This window comes from Coregonus lavaretus, assembly GCF_964263955.1.
Source record: "Coregonus lavaretus genome assembly, chromosome: 9".
In the NCBI taxonomy this organism is placed as follows: Eukaryota; Metazoa; Chordata; class Actinopteri; order Salmoniformes; family Salmonidae; genus Coregonus; species Coregonus lavaretus.
The window spans coordinates 29,241,571-29,256,231 of record NC_139996.1 but is presented as its reverse complement, the minus strand read 5'-3'; the positions used below and the strand labels follow the sequence as shown (position 1 = coordinate 29,256,231).

General features: G+C 40.7%; 2 protein-coding genes across 2 annotated transcripts; one reads left to right on the top strand and one right to left on the bottom strand.

Annotated features, from left to right (window-relative positions):
* Positions 1 to 447: 447 nt before the first annotated feature.
* On the top strand, positions 448 to 2,013 carry ankrd34c (ankyrin repeat domain 34C; the record flags this gene model as incomplete). The annotated part of the gene is made up of 1 exon (XM_084168094.1): positions 448 to 2,013. One exon carries the CDS (start codon positions 448 to 450, stop codon positions 2,011 to 2,013), a length of 1,566 nt encoding a protein of 521 aa, XP_084024220.1.
* Positions 2,014 to 2,679: 666 nt separating this feature from the next.
* On the bottom strand, positions 2,680 to 12,135 carry LOC311135496 (retinol dehydrogenase 12). Its single transcript, XM_084169493.1, has 7 exons — positions 11,869 to 12,135; positions 10,028 to 10,168; positions 9,739 to 9,930; positions 6,091 to 6,252; positions 3,973 to 4,089; positions 3,565 to 3,769; positions 2,680 to 3,391 (listed from the first exon to the last, which is right to left on the bottom strand). The coding sequence occupies exons 1-7, from the start codon at positions 11,942 to 11,944 to the stop codon at positions 3,295 to 3,297; spliced, it is 990 nt and encodes a 329-aa protein (XP_084025619.1). The 5' UTR covers positions 11,945 to 12,135; the 3' UTR covers positions 2,680 to 3,294.
* Positions 12,136 to 14,661: the final 2,526 nt, after the last annotated feature.

Here is a 14,661-nt window from a genome sequence, read left to right as displayed (position 1 = left end):
AAGAAAAGGAGAGCTGCGCACTCTAGGAGCTCAGATGCAATAATTGTATAACCAACGTTTTGACAGCCAAGCTGTCTTCATCAGGGTATATAGAAAGGTTAGGGCCCTATTCACGAAATTATATTTTTTTCATTGCTACAATTAGTTTCCTGTTTTGACAATAACGCTACTTAAATAGGTATAAAGCTTCATCCACAATTGCCATACTTGTCCATGTCTTCAAAAGTGATTTTTACTGAACACAGACTGCCTCCTGGTGGTAGTCTTGAGAGGCTTGGCAAGTATCCATTGTGATGACTCCTTGTGTGATAATACTAGATGAATCAGTAAGCAGACCTATAGATTGAACAAAATATAATGCAATAAACCAATACTTTGTTTGAAGGGCTGCAGGTTGTGACTGCCTTTCACCACTGAGGGAGGGTGCTATCTGTGGTTGTCTTGGCGATGATGGCAGACATACTGGAGCTGCGGACAGATGGGAACTCGCTTCTGAAGGCGGTGTGGCTCAGACGCCTGCGGCTCACCAGGCTCCTGCTAGAGGGGGGTGCCTACATCAATGAGAGCAACGAGCGAGGAGAGACACCGCTCATGGTGGTCTGCATGTCCAAACACAGCGACCCGCAGAGTGTCAGCAAGGCAAAGCTGGTCAAGTACCTGCTGGATAACAAGGCTGACCCCAACATCCAGGACAAAGCAGGCCGGACAGCCCTGATGCACGCCTGCAGCCAGAGGGCGGGGCATGAGGTGGTGTCCCACCTGTTGACCAATGGGGCAGACCCAAGTCTGGAAGACAGGAGCGGGGCCTCTGCTTTGGTCTATGCAGTCAATGCAGATGATAAAGAGACCCTAAAGGTTCTCCTAGACGCATGTAAAGCCAAGGGCAAAGAGGTCATCATTATCACCACAGACAAGTCACCCTCTGGCACCAAAACCACCAAGCAGTACCTTAATGTCCCCCCTTCCCCAGAGCTAGAGGATAGGTGCTCCCCGGCATTCTGCACCACTCCCTCTGACATTGAGCTGAACACCTCCCCCTCACCTAACTCAGCCGATCAGCACAACACTATCTTCAGTTTCCAGACAAAGTTGAAAATATCGTCCAGCACAGCAGCAAAGCTTCCCAACGGGCCGACCTCTCCCACACGGCGACCAGCCAACCCCAAGCGTGCTCGTTTACCCCAGCTGAAGCGTCTGCAGTCAGAGCCCTGGGGGCTGATCGCTCCCTCCGTCCTGGCTGCAGCTGCGGCCCATGAGGAGAGTAAGAGCGCCACCTCTGATGAGGTCGTCACAGGCGTCAATGGACTCGCTCTGTCCAAGAGATCGACCCTGTCTCGACAAAACAGTGTGGATGGCAAGGATGTGTTGTTCCCACAAATGTCATCCTCATTGTCTGTCCCTCTAACTTCCAAATCGGCATATGAGAGGTCTCTGTGTCAGCATCAGCCCCTGGCCCGGCGTAGCACCGTCCCTGCAGACCAGGACAGTAGCAGCAACAGTGTGCCAGCCAGCTTGAGAGACACTGTCTATAGGAGACGGCTGGGCACTGACCACTATGACTCAGACTCCCAGCTGTACTCAGACTCTGGCATACTGGACTCTCCTAAGGTTCCTCTAGAGAGGAGGAAACTCAACACTTCTCCATTAGCCATGCTGACCAGCTCCAGGGAGTCCCTAGACAGCAATGCCAGCACGTCATCTCCTAGCACAGCACGTCGCCGCGCACCAGGCCTCTTGGAGAGGCGAGGTTCGGGGACTCTGCTGCTGGACTACATTTCCCATACCCGGCCTGGCCATCTACCCCCACTGAACGTCAACCCCAACCCTCCAATCCCCGACATTGGAGCCAGCAGCAAGCCCTCGTCCCCTCTTGCCTCAGGTTTCAGATCAATAGCTCCAGTAGCACCAAACTCACCAAAGAGAGGCCAGCTCAAGTCAAAGAAGAAACTTGTAAGGAGGCACTCTATGCAAGTGGAGCAAATGAAGCAACTATCTGCTTTTGAGGAGCTGTAGTGGGACTCATTGTTTGTAGATGTAGCAATGTTCACAACGTAATAAAAGGGTAACTTTTCTAAAGGAAATGTCCTGATTTTGCTAATTGGAATTTCAACCTTTCCTCTTAGAAAACCAGTGTAACATGGATATAACTTGCTTACCGGTATAAAGTTGTAAATGTTATGGATGCTCTTAGAATATCAGCACCACCTATTCAACATTACAGGTTAGACACTAGCAACATCTAAAGCAGGGCTCTCTAACCCTGTTCCTGGAGAGCTACCCTCCTGCAGGGTTTCGCAAAACTGATTTAGCTTATCAACCAGCTAATTATTAGAGTTGGAGCAAAAATCTACAGGCTGGTAGCTCTCCAGGAACAGGGTTGGCTGAGAGATAAAAAAAGCATTACATTTTTAGACATTTGAAAATCATAAAAATTATTTGAATGCAAGTATATTCATAATAATCTTCTTTGGTCCATTAAATCCTTTAGATGTGCAATCCTAAGAACACATACAGTAGGAGGTACATGTGTAGCCAACAAGCCATCTAGTTGTGTAGAATGTTGTTATTAGTGCAACATGCAGATGGGGGGTATGTTGTAGCTTTAGTATTAAATTGAGGTTGATTGTTTTGTAGCAAACTTGTACACAGTGCCTTCCAGACAAATTATCGGAAAAGAGAGTGGATCAAAAAGTAATTTATCATTCATAATGCAACCACAATATGTTTTGTTTTAGTGCCGTTGGTTTAATGTCCAATATGAAAGGCTCAGAATATACACAAATCATATATGATTTATATGCCTTAGCTAGGTACAATTAAAGAGATTATGTAAATCAGCACTTTATTATCGTACATTTTAAATTACCCAAGAGAACAATGTATGTTGTTTCTCTAAATGTTTTGTAGATATAGCACATGTATTTTCATACATCAGTTCCATGACAAGACAACATAATGTGTATACTACAAACGTACGTAAATACAGACTTTAGTGATCCTTGTTCCTCTACAATAGAATTTACACTTATGTAGTAAAAGTTCATACAGCTTCCATGTAACTTAATTATGTGACATTCCTTCTGTTTAAAAGGCTCACGTTAACATATTTTGATGCATAGTATTTTTGTATGTAGTTTGCTGTATATTCTAAATAAATGTAACTTAAACAAATGTCATTCAACAGTTTCTTACTGAATGCAATGAGGTTTGGATGCATTTCACAGTTCATCATCATCAGATGGTAATATGTCAACATTCTAAAGGCTAGGCCAGTCCTGGTGGTAACCAGGTCCATCATGCCAGACCAACCATGGAGGCACTCAGGTCCCACAGCTTCTTGGCAGCTGCATCATCCTGGCCCTGAAGGGCCACAGTTTTTGGGGCGCAGTCACTGTAACCAGGACAGAAAAAAATATTCCAAACACACACACAAAGTTAATGACACACATTGAATATATCCTAGTATTAATCTTACCAAGATCCATATACTGTAAGCATGCAAAGTAACACCAACAGTGAAAAGAAGCTAAGGTTGGACAAATACAAGCTCTGATGGCGTCTGACCTGTAGTAGAGTCCACTGACATCTGCCAGGCTTTCTTCTACAGCACAGTGGATGGTGGTCTGGGCTCCCTCTCTGGGGGACTTGAGCCAAAACATGAGAGGCTTGTAGATGGCTCTTTTCCACAGGGGCATGGCGGGCCAGAAGTGCCGGCCAAGCTCAGTCCGGATGACCCCAGGATGGAGGCTATATGTAGTTACTCCAGTTCCTACAGTTACAGAGAGACACACACAAACACAGGTAATGTCTTGTATCAGCCTAATTCAATGCAGTAAGTCTGCTGCCACTCTATTGAAGAGAGATGCAACACACATTGTACTTCATGCCTTTGTTATGCCAAACAGTGTTACTAACATACTGCCAAATGCATGCTGTAAAATGAAATGATGTTGTGCAGCGGAGTTGAATTACCTTGTAGTCGTGTTGCCAGCTCCCTAGTGAAGAGCACATTAGCTAGCTTACTTTGCCGGTAGCTTTTCCATGGACTGTAATCTTTATCTAAGTTTATGTCATCAAAATAAATCTCACCTGTTGAAAAAATTATTCTTAAAAGTGGCACATAGTAAGTCACATATGGATATAATGTTTATTATTATTATTTATTATTTAATGTCAAAAGGTGGACTAACACTAAGCAAGGAAAGGTACAGTGCCTTCAGAAAGTATTCATACCACTTGACTTTTTTCCAAATGTTGTTGTGTTACAGCCTGAATTGAAAATGGATTAAATTGAGATTTGTGGAATTATGTTTTTCAAAACTATTACAAATTAATTAAAAATGAAAAGCTGAAATGTCTTGAGTCAATAAGTATTCAACCCCTTTGTTATGGCAAGCCTAAATAAGTTCAGGAGTAAAAAATTGCTTAACAAGTCACATAATAAGTTGCATGGACTGTGTGCAATAATAGTGTTTAACATGATTTTTGAATGACTACCTCATCTCTGTACCCCACACATACAATTATCTGTAAGGTCCCTCAGTTGAGCAGTGCATTTCAAAAACAGATTCTACCACAAAGACTAGGGAGGTTTTCCAATGCTTCGCAAAGATGGGCACCTATTGGTAGATCGTATAAATAAATAAAAGTAGACATTGAATATCCGTTTGAGCAAGTTATTAATTACACTTTTGATGGTGTATCAATACACCCAGTCACTACAAAGATGCAGGCATCCTTCATAACTCAGTTGCTGGAGAGGAAGGAAACCACTCAGGGATTTCGCCATGAGCCAATGGTGACTTTAAAACAGTTACAGAGTTTAATGGCTTTTTTTTCAATTTAATTTAATTTAACCTATATTTAACTAGGCAAGTTTAATGGCTGTGATAGGAGAAAACTGAAGTTGGATCAACAACATTGTAGTTACTCCACAATACTAACCTAATTGACAGAGTGAAAAGAAGGAAACCTGTACAGAATAAAAAATAATAAAAAACATGCATACTGTTTGCAACAAGGCAATAAAGTAAGGTAGCTTAGTGGTTAAGAGCGTTGTGCCAGTAACCGAAAGGTTGGTGGTTCTAATCCCCAAGCCGACTAGGTGAAAAATCTGTCGATGTGCCCTTGAGCAAGGCACTTAACCCTAATTGCTCCTCTAAGTCGCTCTGGATAAGAGCATCTGCTAAATAACAAAAAAAAAAAAATAACACTTTGTGTTTGTCCTGAACACAAAGTGTTATGTTTGGGGCAAATCCATTACAGTACTACTCTCCATATTTTCAAGCATAGTGGTAGCTGCATCATGTTATGGGTATGCTTGTAATTATTAAGGACTGGGGAGTTTTTCAGGATAAAAATGAAACGGAATGGAACTAAGCATAGGCAAAATTCTAGAGGAAAACCTGGTTCAGTCTGCTTTCCACTAGACACTGGGAGATTAATTCACCTTTCAGCAGGACAATAACCTAAAACACAAGGCCAAATCTACACTGGAGTTGCTTACCAAGACGACAGTGAATATTCCTGAGTGTCCGAGTTACAGTTTTGACTTAAATCTGCTTGAAAATCTATGGTAAGACCTGAAAATGGTTGTCTAGCAATGATCAACAACACATTTGACAGAGCTTGAAAATTTTTGAAAATGATAATGGCCAAATGTTTCACAATCCAGGAGTGAAAAGCTCTTAGAGACGTACCCAGAAAGACTCACAGCTGTAATCGCTGCCAAAGGTGCTTCGACAAAGTATCAGGGGTGTGAATACTTATGTAAATGAGATATTTCTGTATTTCATTTTCAATAAATGTGCAAAACTTAAAACATGTTTTCACTTTGTCATTGTGGGGTATTGTGAGTAAATGGGTGAGAGAAATCTATTTAATCAATTTTGAATTCAGGCTGTAACACAACAAAATGTGGAATAAGTCAAGGGGTATTAATATTTCTGAAGGCACCGTAAATGAAAACACTTTATGAATTAAATCTACAATTACAGGCTAAATCATGGATTTTGTTTGGGCAATCAATCATATATCCTATAAACACTGAATCATTGTCTTATATGGTAAATGACAAAGACAAAGTTATACCTTTTTCATGAGCTAAACTGGAGACATTGACAATACGGCTTGGGACTGATTTCTTAAGGAGATCCAAAAGGCAATTTGTCAATAAAAAGTGGCCCAAGTGGTTGGTACCAAACTGCATCTCAAAGCCATCTTCAGTTTGCCATTTTGGACAGCTCATGATACCTATCAACAGACACAGAGAAGAAAAGTTAGTCTACTCTCTGAAATGTAGTTGATAATGTAGGTTCAATCAGTAAGGCTGGTCTGAATGAATAGCTCACTTAACTTCATTTAGTAAGCACAATATAATTCACATTGCTTCCTCTTCTATGGGCACAGTGGTAATTTATTTATAATGTTTACAATCTTCTCATCAACAGCACAGCGTCATGTCACTCCTCCTCCTTTACTATAAATTAGCCACGCGCGGAATGGCAGTCAACTATTACCCTATTAACAATGAGCACAGCTGAATAGTGCAACGTTACCATGCTTGCCAAGGGACGGATCGTAATTTACTGGTCGAAAATAGGGGAGGGTTGTCAAACTTTTTTTTGGGCTTTGGGGAGGGTTGTGTTTTTTTTTCTTGGGCACAGGGGAGGGCAGTGCGTTTTTTCCCCTGGTTTACATTCGCTAGTTGCAGGTTTTACTATATAATTTATTCCATCCTAGCCAAACTGCTCGCATGCGCCACTATAATCAAGGTGTTTTGGTACTTCCCATATGCACTACACTTTGTGCTAACTTTTACTATACCACAGGTCAGTAGTCTACCAGTCTAACGGTATATCCTGCCCTCGATCCACCATTCATAGTGACAATAGTGGTAGGTGGATTGTTTGTCCAGATCTGCAATAGGCTAACTAGCAATCATACCACACATAAAAACATTAAAAGCTCCATCAATGTTTTATATGAATCAACCAGAACAAATAGGAATAGCTGATAGGCAGTGGAGAGGCCAGGTGCATCATTGCGCATGAAAGAACAGTGAAGACATGAGACAAACAGATAAAAAATCTCCTCTATTGATCTTGTTTAGAGACAATACAATTATCCTACCTAGACTAGCCTACAAAACCTCAATGCTACGAATAATGGCATTATTGTTTTCAAGTGAGTACAACATTCTAGACTATTCTAGGCTGCAGTGAAAATGTCCTGTGATTTGAATGTTTCATTTGATTTGGATCAGTTGTGGGTCTACTCTCAACCGTTTATAGAAAGACACAGTAGCAGGCCAGTCTGGCTGTATTTTTACTTCTGATACTGAATGCGCTGTCTGTTGCAGATCACCATTCTCCCAAGTCGTCCTATAATAACGTGAACACATATGCTCCCGGCAGGCCCAGTTATTCAGGAAAGCTTAACACATGCTCTGCCTCCTCTCCAATCCGAGTGGCTATTCCTCATGCACCTAGACGCTAATGCTTCAATATAGCCTAAATATTGATAATTTAACTTGTTTAATGTATTACTTTTTATATGTGGCATAAACACAACCAGTCACAATGTTTTAATCTGATTAGGCTACTTCAAAAATTATCCTGTAGGCATGCGCACGTTCATCCAAAATATAATTCCAGCATCCTTGACATTAACCAGGTTTCCATCCAAAAAATCTATGTGAGTAAAGTAGCCTACATGTTTGATAAAAAAATTATCCACATCATGGGAAAGCATGCAGTTTATTAGGCTACAGATTAAATAAATTATGATGAACTTCACAGGGCGGTGTAAAAGGGCACAGTGATGAGGTTGATGCTCCTTTCAATAAATATCGAGGGTCTTATTCTGGTGACATGATGATCAATAGATGCTTGGCTGCCATTTGACAAATAAAAATAATATTTTGTCCATAATAATCTCATCATGTAGTAAGCTATACCTGCACTGTATCTGCAAGCTGTTGGCTAGAGCGCACGTGCCAATACCATAGTGGGCACATTCGCTATACCTGTACCTACGCAATTTTTTTTTGTGACAAACCCATCAGTATGCCTGCAGTTGAAAATGTGATGGAAACCCATTTAACTTGCATTTTTTATTCGATACATGGGAATTTAACCTCAAAAGGTATTTTTATGTGCACTACGTATTTCCGCAGACTTTTATCTGCAACAAGTCAATTTGATACTGGGTAAGCCTAGAAATTAGGGAGGGATTTGTTTTCTGTCCAGATTGACAGTCTATTTATTGTGGCGTTGAAAACGCAAACCATGTCAGTATGTTTTGTTTATTGTTGTGTGGTGATTTGGTACATAAACCTATTGGTGGAAAATAATTATAGAATTATAAATATGGCATCAAAATGTTTAAAATCTGATTTCCCCTAGCTGATCATTGTCTGAAACCAGCTCTGATCGTGAAGAAATGAAACAGGCAGGGAGAGTGAGCTCCTCTGTGGTGGTCGGCGAACCCTCAACCTTCTGGCCCGTAACCCTGCGTGGCATTGAATGTGCCACAAAACCACAGTAGATATTCACGTTTATAAACACAGGGTCGCTACAGTTATTGTTATTTGTGGTCGTAAACATTATTTTGAGTTAATTCAATGAGGGGGGAGGGTGTTCAATTTATTTTACAGTACAAGGGGAGGGTAATGTGAAAATATTTTTTTCATTGGGGAGGGGGGCGCATTTCTTTTTTATGACACCTCAAGTTGTTTTTGGTTTCACATTGGTTGTGGGAACGAAGCCATACGTTTCTTGAGCGGTAAAACTGAACCTTTGATTAACTTTGCCTGTTCTGGGAACATTTACTTTTAGGTTGCAGGGAGGTTCTGAGAATGTTTTACTCTGGTTCCTTGAAAGTTTTCCTGGGAGGTTTTATTAATGACATTATAGGTTATTTTGAGGTTTTTAATAACTACCTTAAAACTTTCACTGAATGTTTCAACAAGACGTTTAATAACACTGATAGCTTATTTTGGGTTAGCTTTTCTGAACTCCAAGCACAGATAGAACACAGGGAAATTAATTTCCTTAGGCATTAATCATGCAAACACATTTATTTTATATTGTGACACGGCATCAGTGAGATTCGAACCTATAATCTTCTGTTCTCTATCCATGGAATTAGTCCACTGCGCCACCAGGATGGAGCTAGTATGCCATGTTTTTTTAAGCATACAAAGCTGTTCATTTTAGTCTATTCAAACAGACCCTGTTTCAAAGGAAACAATCACTCATTAAGATCACCCGAATACACTTAACAAGAGGATAGAGAGAGTTGTGTTGATGCTGACAACGGAATGTATATGTTTTGAAATAATATGGTTACATTTCATTTCTATTTTGGTAATTTTCTAGGAACATTCTCCAACTGGTTTGACATTGGGAAGGTTGTCAAATAGTCCACAGAACATTAAGAAACAACGTTCTTCTGTGGGAATTTCAGTACTTCAGCATAACGTTTACTACAGGTTTCCTCATGGTTCTTTTTAAAGTAATGTTCTCAAATTGTTCTGAGAACGTTCAGAAAACGTTCCATAAAAACCACAAGAAAACGTTTAGGAAACTTTCTGTTAAACAACTATCCTGCACCATTCCCATAAGGTTGTGGGAAGGTTGTATGCAAAATAACTATAGGACAATCACGCGCTCACCAAGCTATAAGAAACATATGGTTCTCATAATGTTATGTGCTAGCTGGGAAGTGTCCCTCTACCTGCATTATTAATAAGGATGTCCAGTCTCTCTTCACTTTCCAGGATCTCTTTGGCTAGCTGTCGCACCGACTGTAGGGATGCCAAGTCCAACTTTTTGACAATCACATTCCCATTGCCACTCCTCTTCCTGATGCCCTCTGCGGCTTGATTGGCTCTTGTCATGTCCCTGCAGGCCAGAATAACCCTCGCCCCTGTGGCCAAACACAGAACAGACATTACACTGTGAGCTCATCATATCAACTGTCTAACTACAATGAACAGAGAAGAAGTCGAATACTTGTTGCTCACCCCTGCTAGCCATGTCAACGGCAGTCTCTTTCCCAATCCCAGTGTTGGCTCCGGTGATAAGGACAGTCTTCCCGTCCAGCCGGGCTTTGCTCGTACACACCCCTCCAGCCAGCCATTTACGCAGAGCAAAGAGCCCCACTCCTGTCACAATATTATGGTAACACCTTACATTGAGGTACACTTTATAATTTATTTGTAAATGGTTTATAAGTAGTTTATAAAGTAGCTTATAGATAGTTTAAAAAGTCATAAACTGTTATGATTAATCATAATTTAGTAACTTTACAAGTCAATCCGACTAACTTGGTCAGACAATTATTCAAAGAAATAGCTAGCATATAACATTACAATCCAAGATTTTCCATTTATTTTGCACATGAATTTAAGCTTTAAAAGCTCAGTCTGACACAATTGGTGAACTTGATGTTAGGTTTCAGAAGTCCCATTCTAAAGATGCAACCTCCGCCCTCTTAGCACACCAGGTGAACAAAATGTATCTAGTATCTAGAGTCAGATGAATCCTTGACATCACAGGGCCAGAGGGAATATGATGTGATGACATCACAACAAAATAACACTAGACATAATTTCTGGGGGTAGAATTTAAAACCCATAGAATTAGGAATGAGAATAATGTAATAGGATCTCTATGTTAAAACCTCTGATGTGATGACATCACAACAAGGCCAGACAGTTCTCAAATTTGGTGACATCACAACAGGGCCAGACAGAATCTGATGGGATGACATCAGAATAGGGTGAGACAGAATCTGATCTGATGACATCAAAACATGGGCCAGTCAGAATCTGATTTGATTACATTACAATAGTGCCAGACAGAATCTGACATTCTTATTTTTATGGAATCTGATGTGATGACATCAGAATAGGGCAAGACAGTATCTGATATGATGACATCACAATAGGGACAGACGAACTCTGTCAGGATGTCCATCAGACTGCAGAAAGGATTTGAAAACTAAAACACTTTATGAAGTTCAAATAAAAACAGTGATGATTCGGTAGTTATGGACGTCATGTATGTACCACATGTTCCACCCCTCCCGGCTTCCATCCCCCTCCCTTCCCTAATAGCCTACCTGAGGTGCCTGGCCAGCCCCACATCCCCATCCGCCCCGCCACAACCAGGGACCCCTTCCTCCCACCCACAGAAGCCTTTACAGTCATATACCTCAGTGTTTACAGTTACAGTGAGAGATCGTAGCTGGATTGTTCCATGAAAATAGTGCCTTTTGCATCCCTTTTAAATTTTAAGTATACTATTTATATTTTATATTTTTCCCAAAAGAAACATCTTATAGTCAATCATAGTGTAAAAGCAGGTAAACAGTTTTTACTATTTTGGGCCATTTTCTGGTGTGTTGTGGTGGAAAACTGAGCGGTTCGAGCATAACACGTCAACCCTGCTACCTATAGATAGACAGGCTATAAATGTTTAAACAATAACACATGTTTTGTGAAACTTGCATTCAATTGCCCCTCCCTGTTGAACACAACAAGCTTCCATTCCCCCTGTCACAAGCGGATTTATGGCTGATTTAAAGATTAAATCGTCAGTCCTGTTATGGTCAACCCTGCTACTTTATTTGGCACTTAACATGCACTTACTATAGTCATTTTTTTTTATATATAAACCTCTTTGAGATGGGTAAAATAGTTTTTTATTAAGTTGAACATGTGCTCTTTGACAGAATGTTAAAATTAGGTTAAATCAAAAGCTTTTTTTGGACCAATTGAGTTACACGACTTTGCTACGTTACCTACGTTGTTGTTACATTTCATGAAGGACCTGTGATAATTTAAAAAAAGTATGTTTTTACCTGTGATTGCGATAAGAGCGATCCCTGTCGGATATTGTCCAACAAAAGTATTTATTGCTTTACCGTAGTTCTGCATGTTATCAGTTATTTAACTGCTACTGACTGTAGAAGTAACCTCTCATTCAATGTTGCCCACGTCTATTCAACGAAAAGAACCAGAAGAACCTCTAGTTAATGCAACTAAAATATATAATAATCTCATACATATCAACTTTGTCGAAATAAAACTGTTTATCAATGTGATGTAATGTGCAATCAGGAAGTACTGGAAGGTCAAAGAAACAACGTGTTACAGAACGGGGGAATCCTATTGGTACAGATTAATTTATATCATTTTTGGACCAATCATAGGCTGGGTTGCCTATTGTTTCATCTACAATATTCATCCAGCAGAGGTCGCTCCACGTCCACTCACAATATACAAAATCATTAATATTTTATTCCAGCAGGTGAGGCTGATAGAACACATTTACATTTTAGTCATTTAGCAGACGCTCTTATCCAGAGCGACTTACAGTTAGTGAGTGCATACATTTTTCATACTGGCGCCCCGTGGGAATCGAACCCACAACCCTGGCGTTGCAAGCGCCATGCTCTACCAACTGAGGAACAGGAGGCAAATTATTTTTCATAGGCCTACAACCGATTGTGGAAGTCAATCAAACCCATAAACGTGATTGATCAAACCATAGACTGTATACAAAACCACACTGAGGAGATAACATCTTTCTTGGGCCACATTTAGGCAATGTGATTAATTATTTAATGCCTATTGGGTTACTTCTACGCCATAATAACCTCTTTCATATGGAGAAACTGATCCTATAAGTGTAGAATGTCCAGATTTTTTCCCTCTCACTGGTTTGTATAATGATACAGTATGTTATACCAGATTTAGATCATCACTAGGGTAAGGTGTAATAAAGAGATGTGGGTAAACTGGACATTGTGTTATCTCTGAACCCTGAATTTGTCACAAGACGATAGATTACTGTTTGTGCCATCCAGAACGGAAGGTGCCCTAAAGATTTGTACCTGACATTTGTACCTTAGGGCCTTTTCACAGTTTGTTGGGTAATACTTGATCTGTTCGTAATAGGTTGAACTGCATTCCAGACTGCCTGGAATATATATATATACTTTTCCATTCTAAGGGTCAAAAGGGTAGGTGCTCACGCAAGTCATCATATTATGTCATAGCACTGCCTCTCCTCTGATTGACCTTTCACTGTAGGAGTGAAAATGAATTAAATGGAAACGTGTAGCTCAGTTGGTAGAGCATGGCGCTTGCAACGCCAGGGTTGTGGGTTTGTTTCCCAGGGGGGGGCCAGTATGAAAAAATAAAATAAAAAGAATGTATGCACTGGATAAGAGCGTCTGCTAAATGACTAAAATGTAAATCTTGTCCAGGGATCTGGAGGATAACCAACCACAAGCCCATCTATTCAGAAGAAAACAAATGCATACATTTGTGTACTTCTGAGTTTCAAAGTAGTACTGATGTCATATATATCAACATTTTTAGTGGAGGAAATTAAGTAGTTTATTTGTGGCATGTGTGTAAAACCTGTGCTCAAACACATAAGTTGATTAAAATGTCCACTCCGAGTGTCTTTGTCCTTTAACGCCCTCCCGCCTCTGACTTTATGAAGACTTGGGAGGTGACCTGCCTGCCTGGTCTGAACTGAGGGACTGGCTCACTTCCAAGCTTTGACTCTCACATGACTGTGCACTTCCCATTCTTTCTCCCAGTATGGTAACCCTCCACTGCTAAAATTAGAGCCCTTCACAGAGGAGATGGAATGTGAGAGGATTGTTTCGGCTCCATAACCCAGTCCATATACAACCCATCTGGGCCTATCAACCCATAGAATATATTAACTACACTGTGAATTTGGGCAACCAGCATAGAATGTATTTGCTCTAACTGCTGCTGACAGTCAATTATGCCTACCTAAAACATCTTATTCTATTCAAATTAATCATGGCTGCATCTCATTCTGTGTATATCATAATAGCTACGGGACGTAGTTTGGGGGTTGGCGTGCTGTTTTTTTCACAGACTGGGGTGGGAGGACAAAAATGTCCCCTAGACATTATCAACCCAATATTAGGTTTGGTTGCTCCTCATTACACACCACAGAAAAGCAGATATTCTTTACATCATCAACATAAGAATCACTACAAAACGTATTGTATGACCTCTTATACACTATATTAGGCCCAGCCTTTGGTGTTGCAGTGCGTTCTGTGTGGTGCATACATTGGATTTATCGTACCTATGCATCAAACTGTAGCCTGTGCATAGACGGCTTGACAGAAATGGTAGCAGAAGGTGAATGTTGAACTTGTGTTGCACACATATCCAGATGATGTTGTGTACCATTTTGCACAATATCCCTGTCGGTGTGATTGAGGCATAAACTGCGCACCTCCTCCAGCACTGCCACGCCAAGCCGCGCAGAGACGCAAGAGATTGAACTTCACTGAGTTCACCCCATTAGTTTTCACTATATAGATCAACGTTTTTTCTGTGATTGAATCAACATTACAGTATATTAGCCCCTTTTCAACGCAACAAACCAAAACAAATCTAATTTTGCAAGATGGAGTCTGTGATTTTGTTGTGTGCAGAGCCAGAGCGCAAAAGAGTAGATTTCTATTGGGAGGTAGCCCAGGAGGGGTCTTTCAATCACCCCAGAGTGAATGAATGCGCTTTTCAGATCAGAGCCGCACCTGTGAACATTTGTTGATATTCTTTGCTAGTATAGGTCAGCAATGGGGAGTTACTGC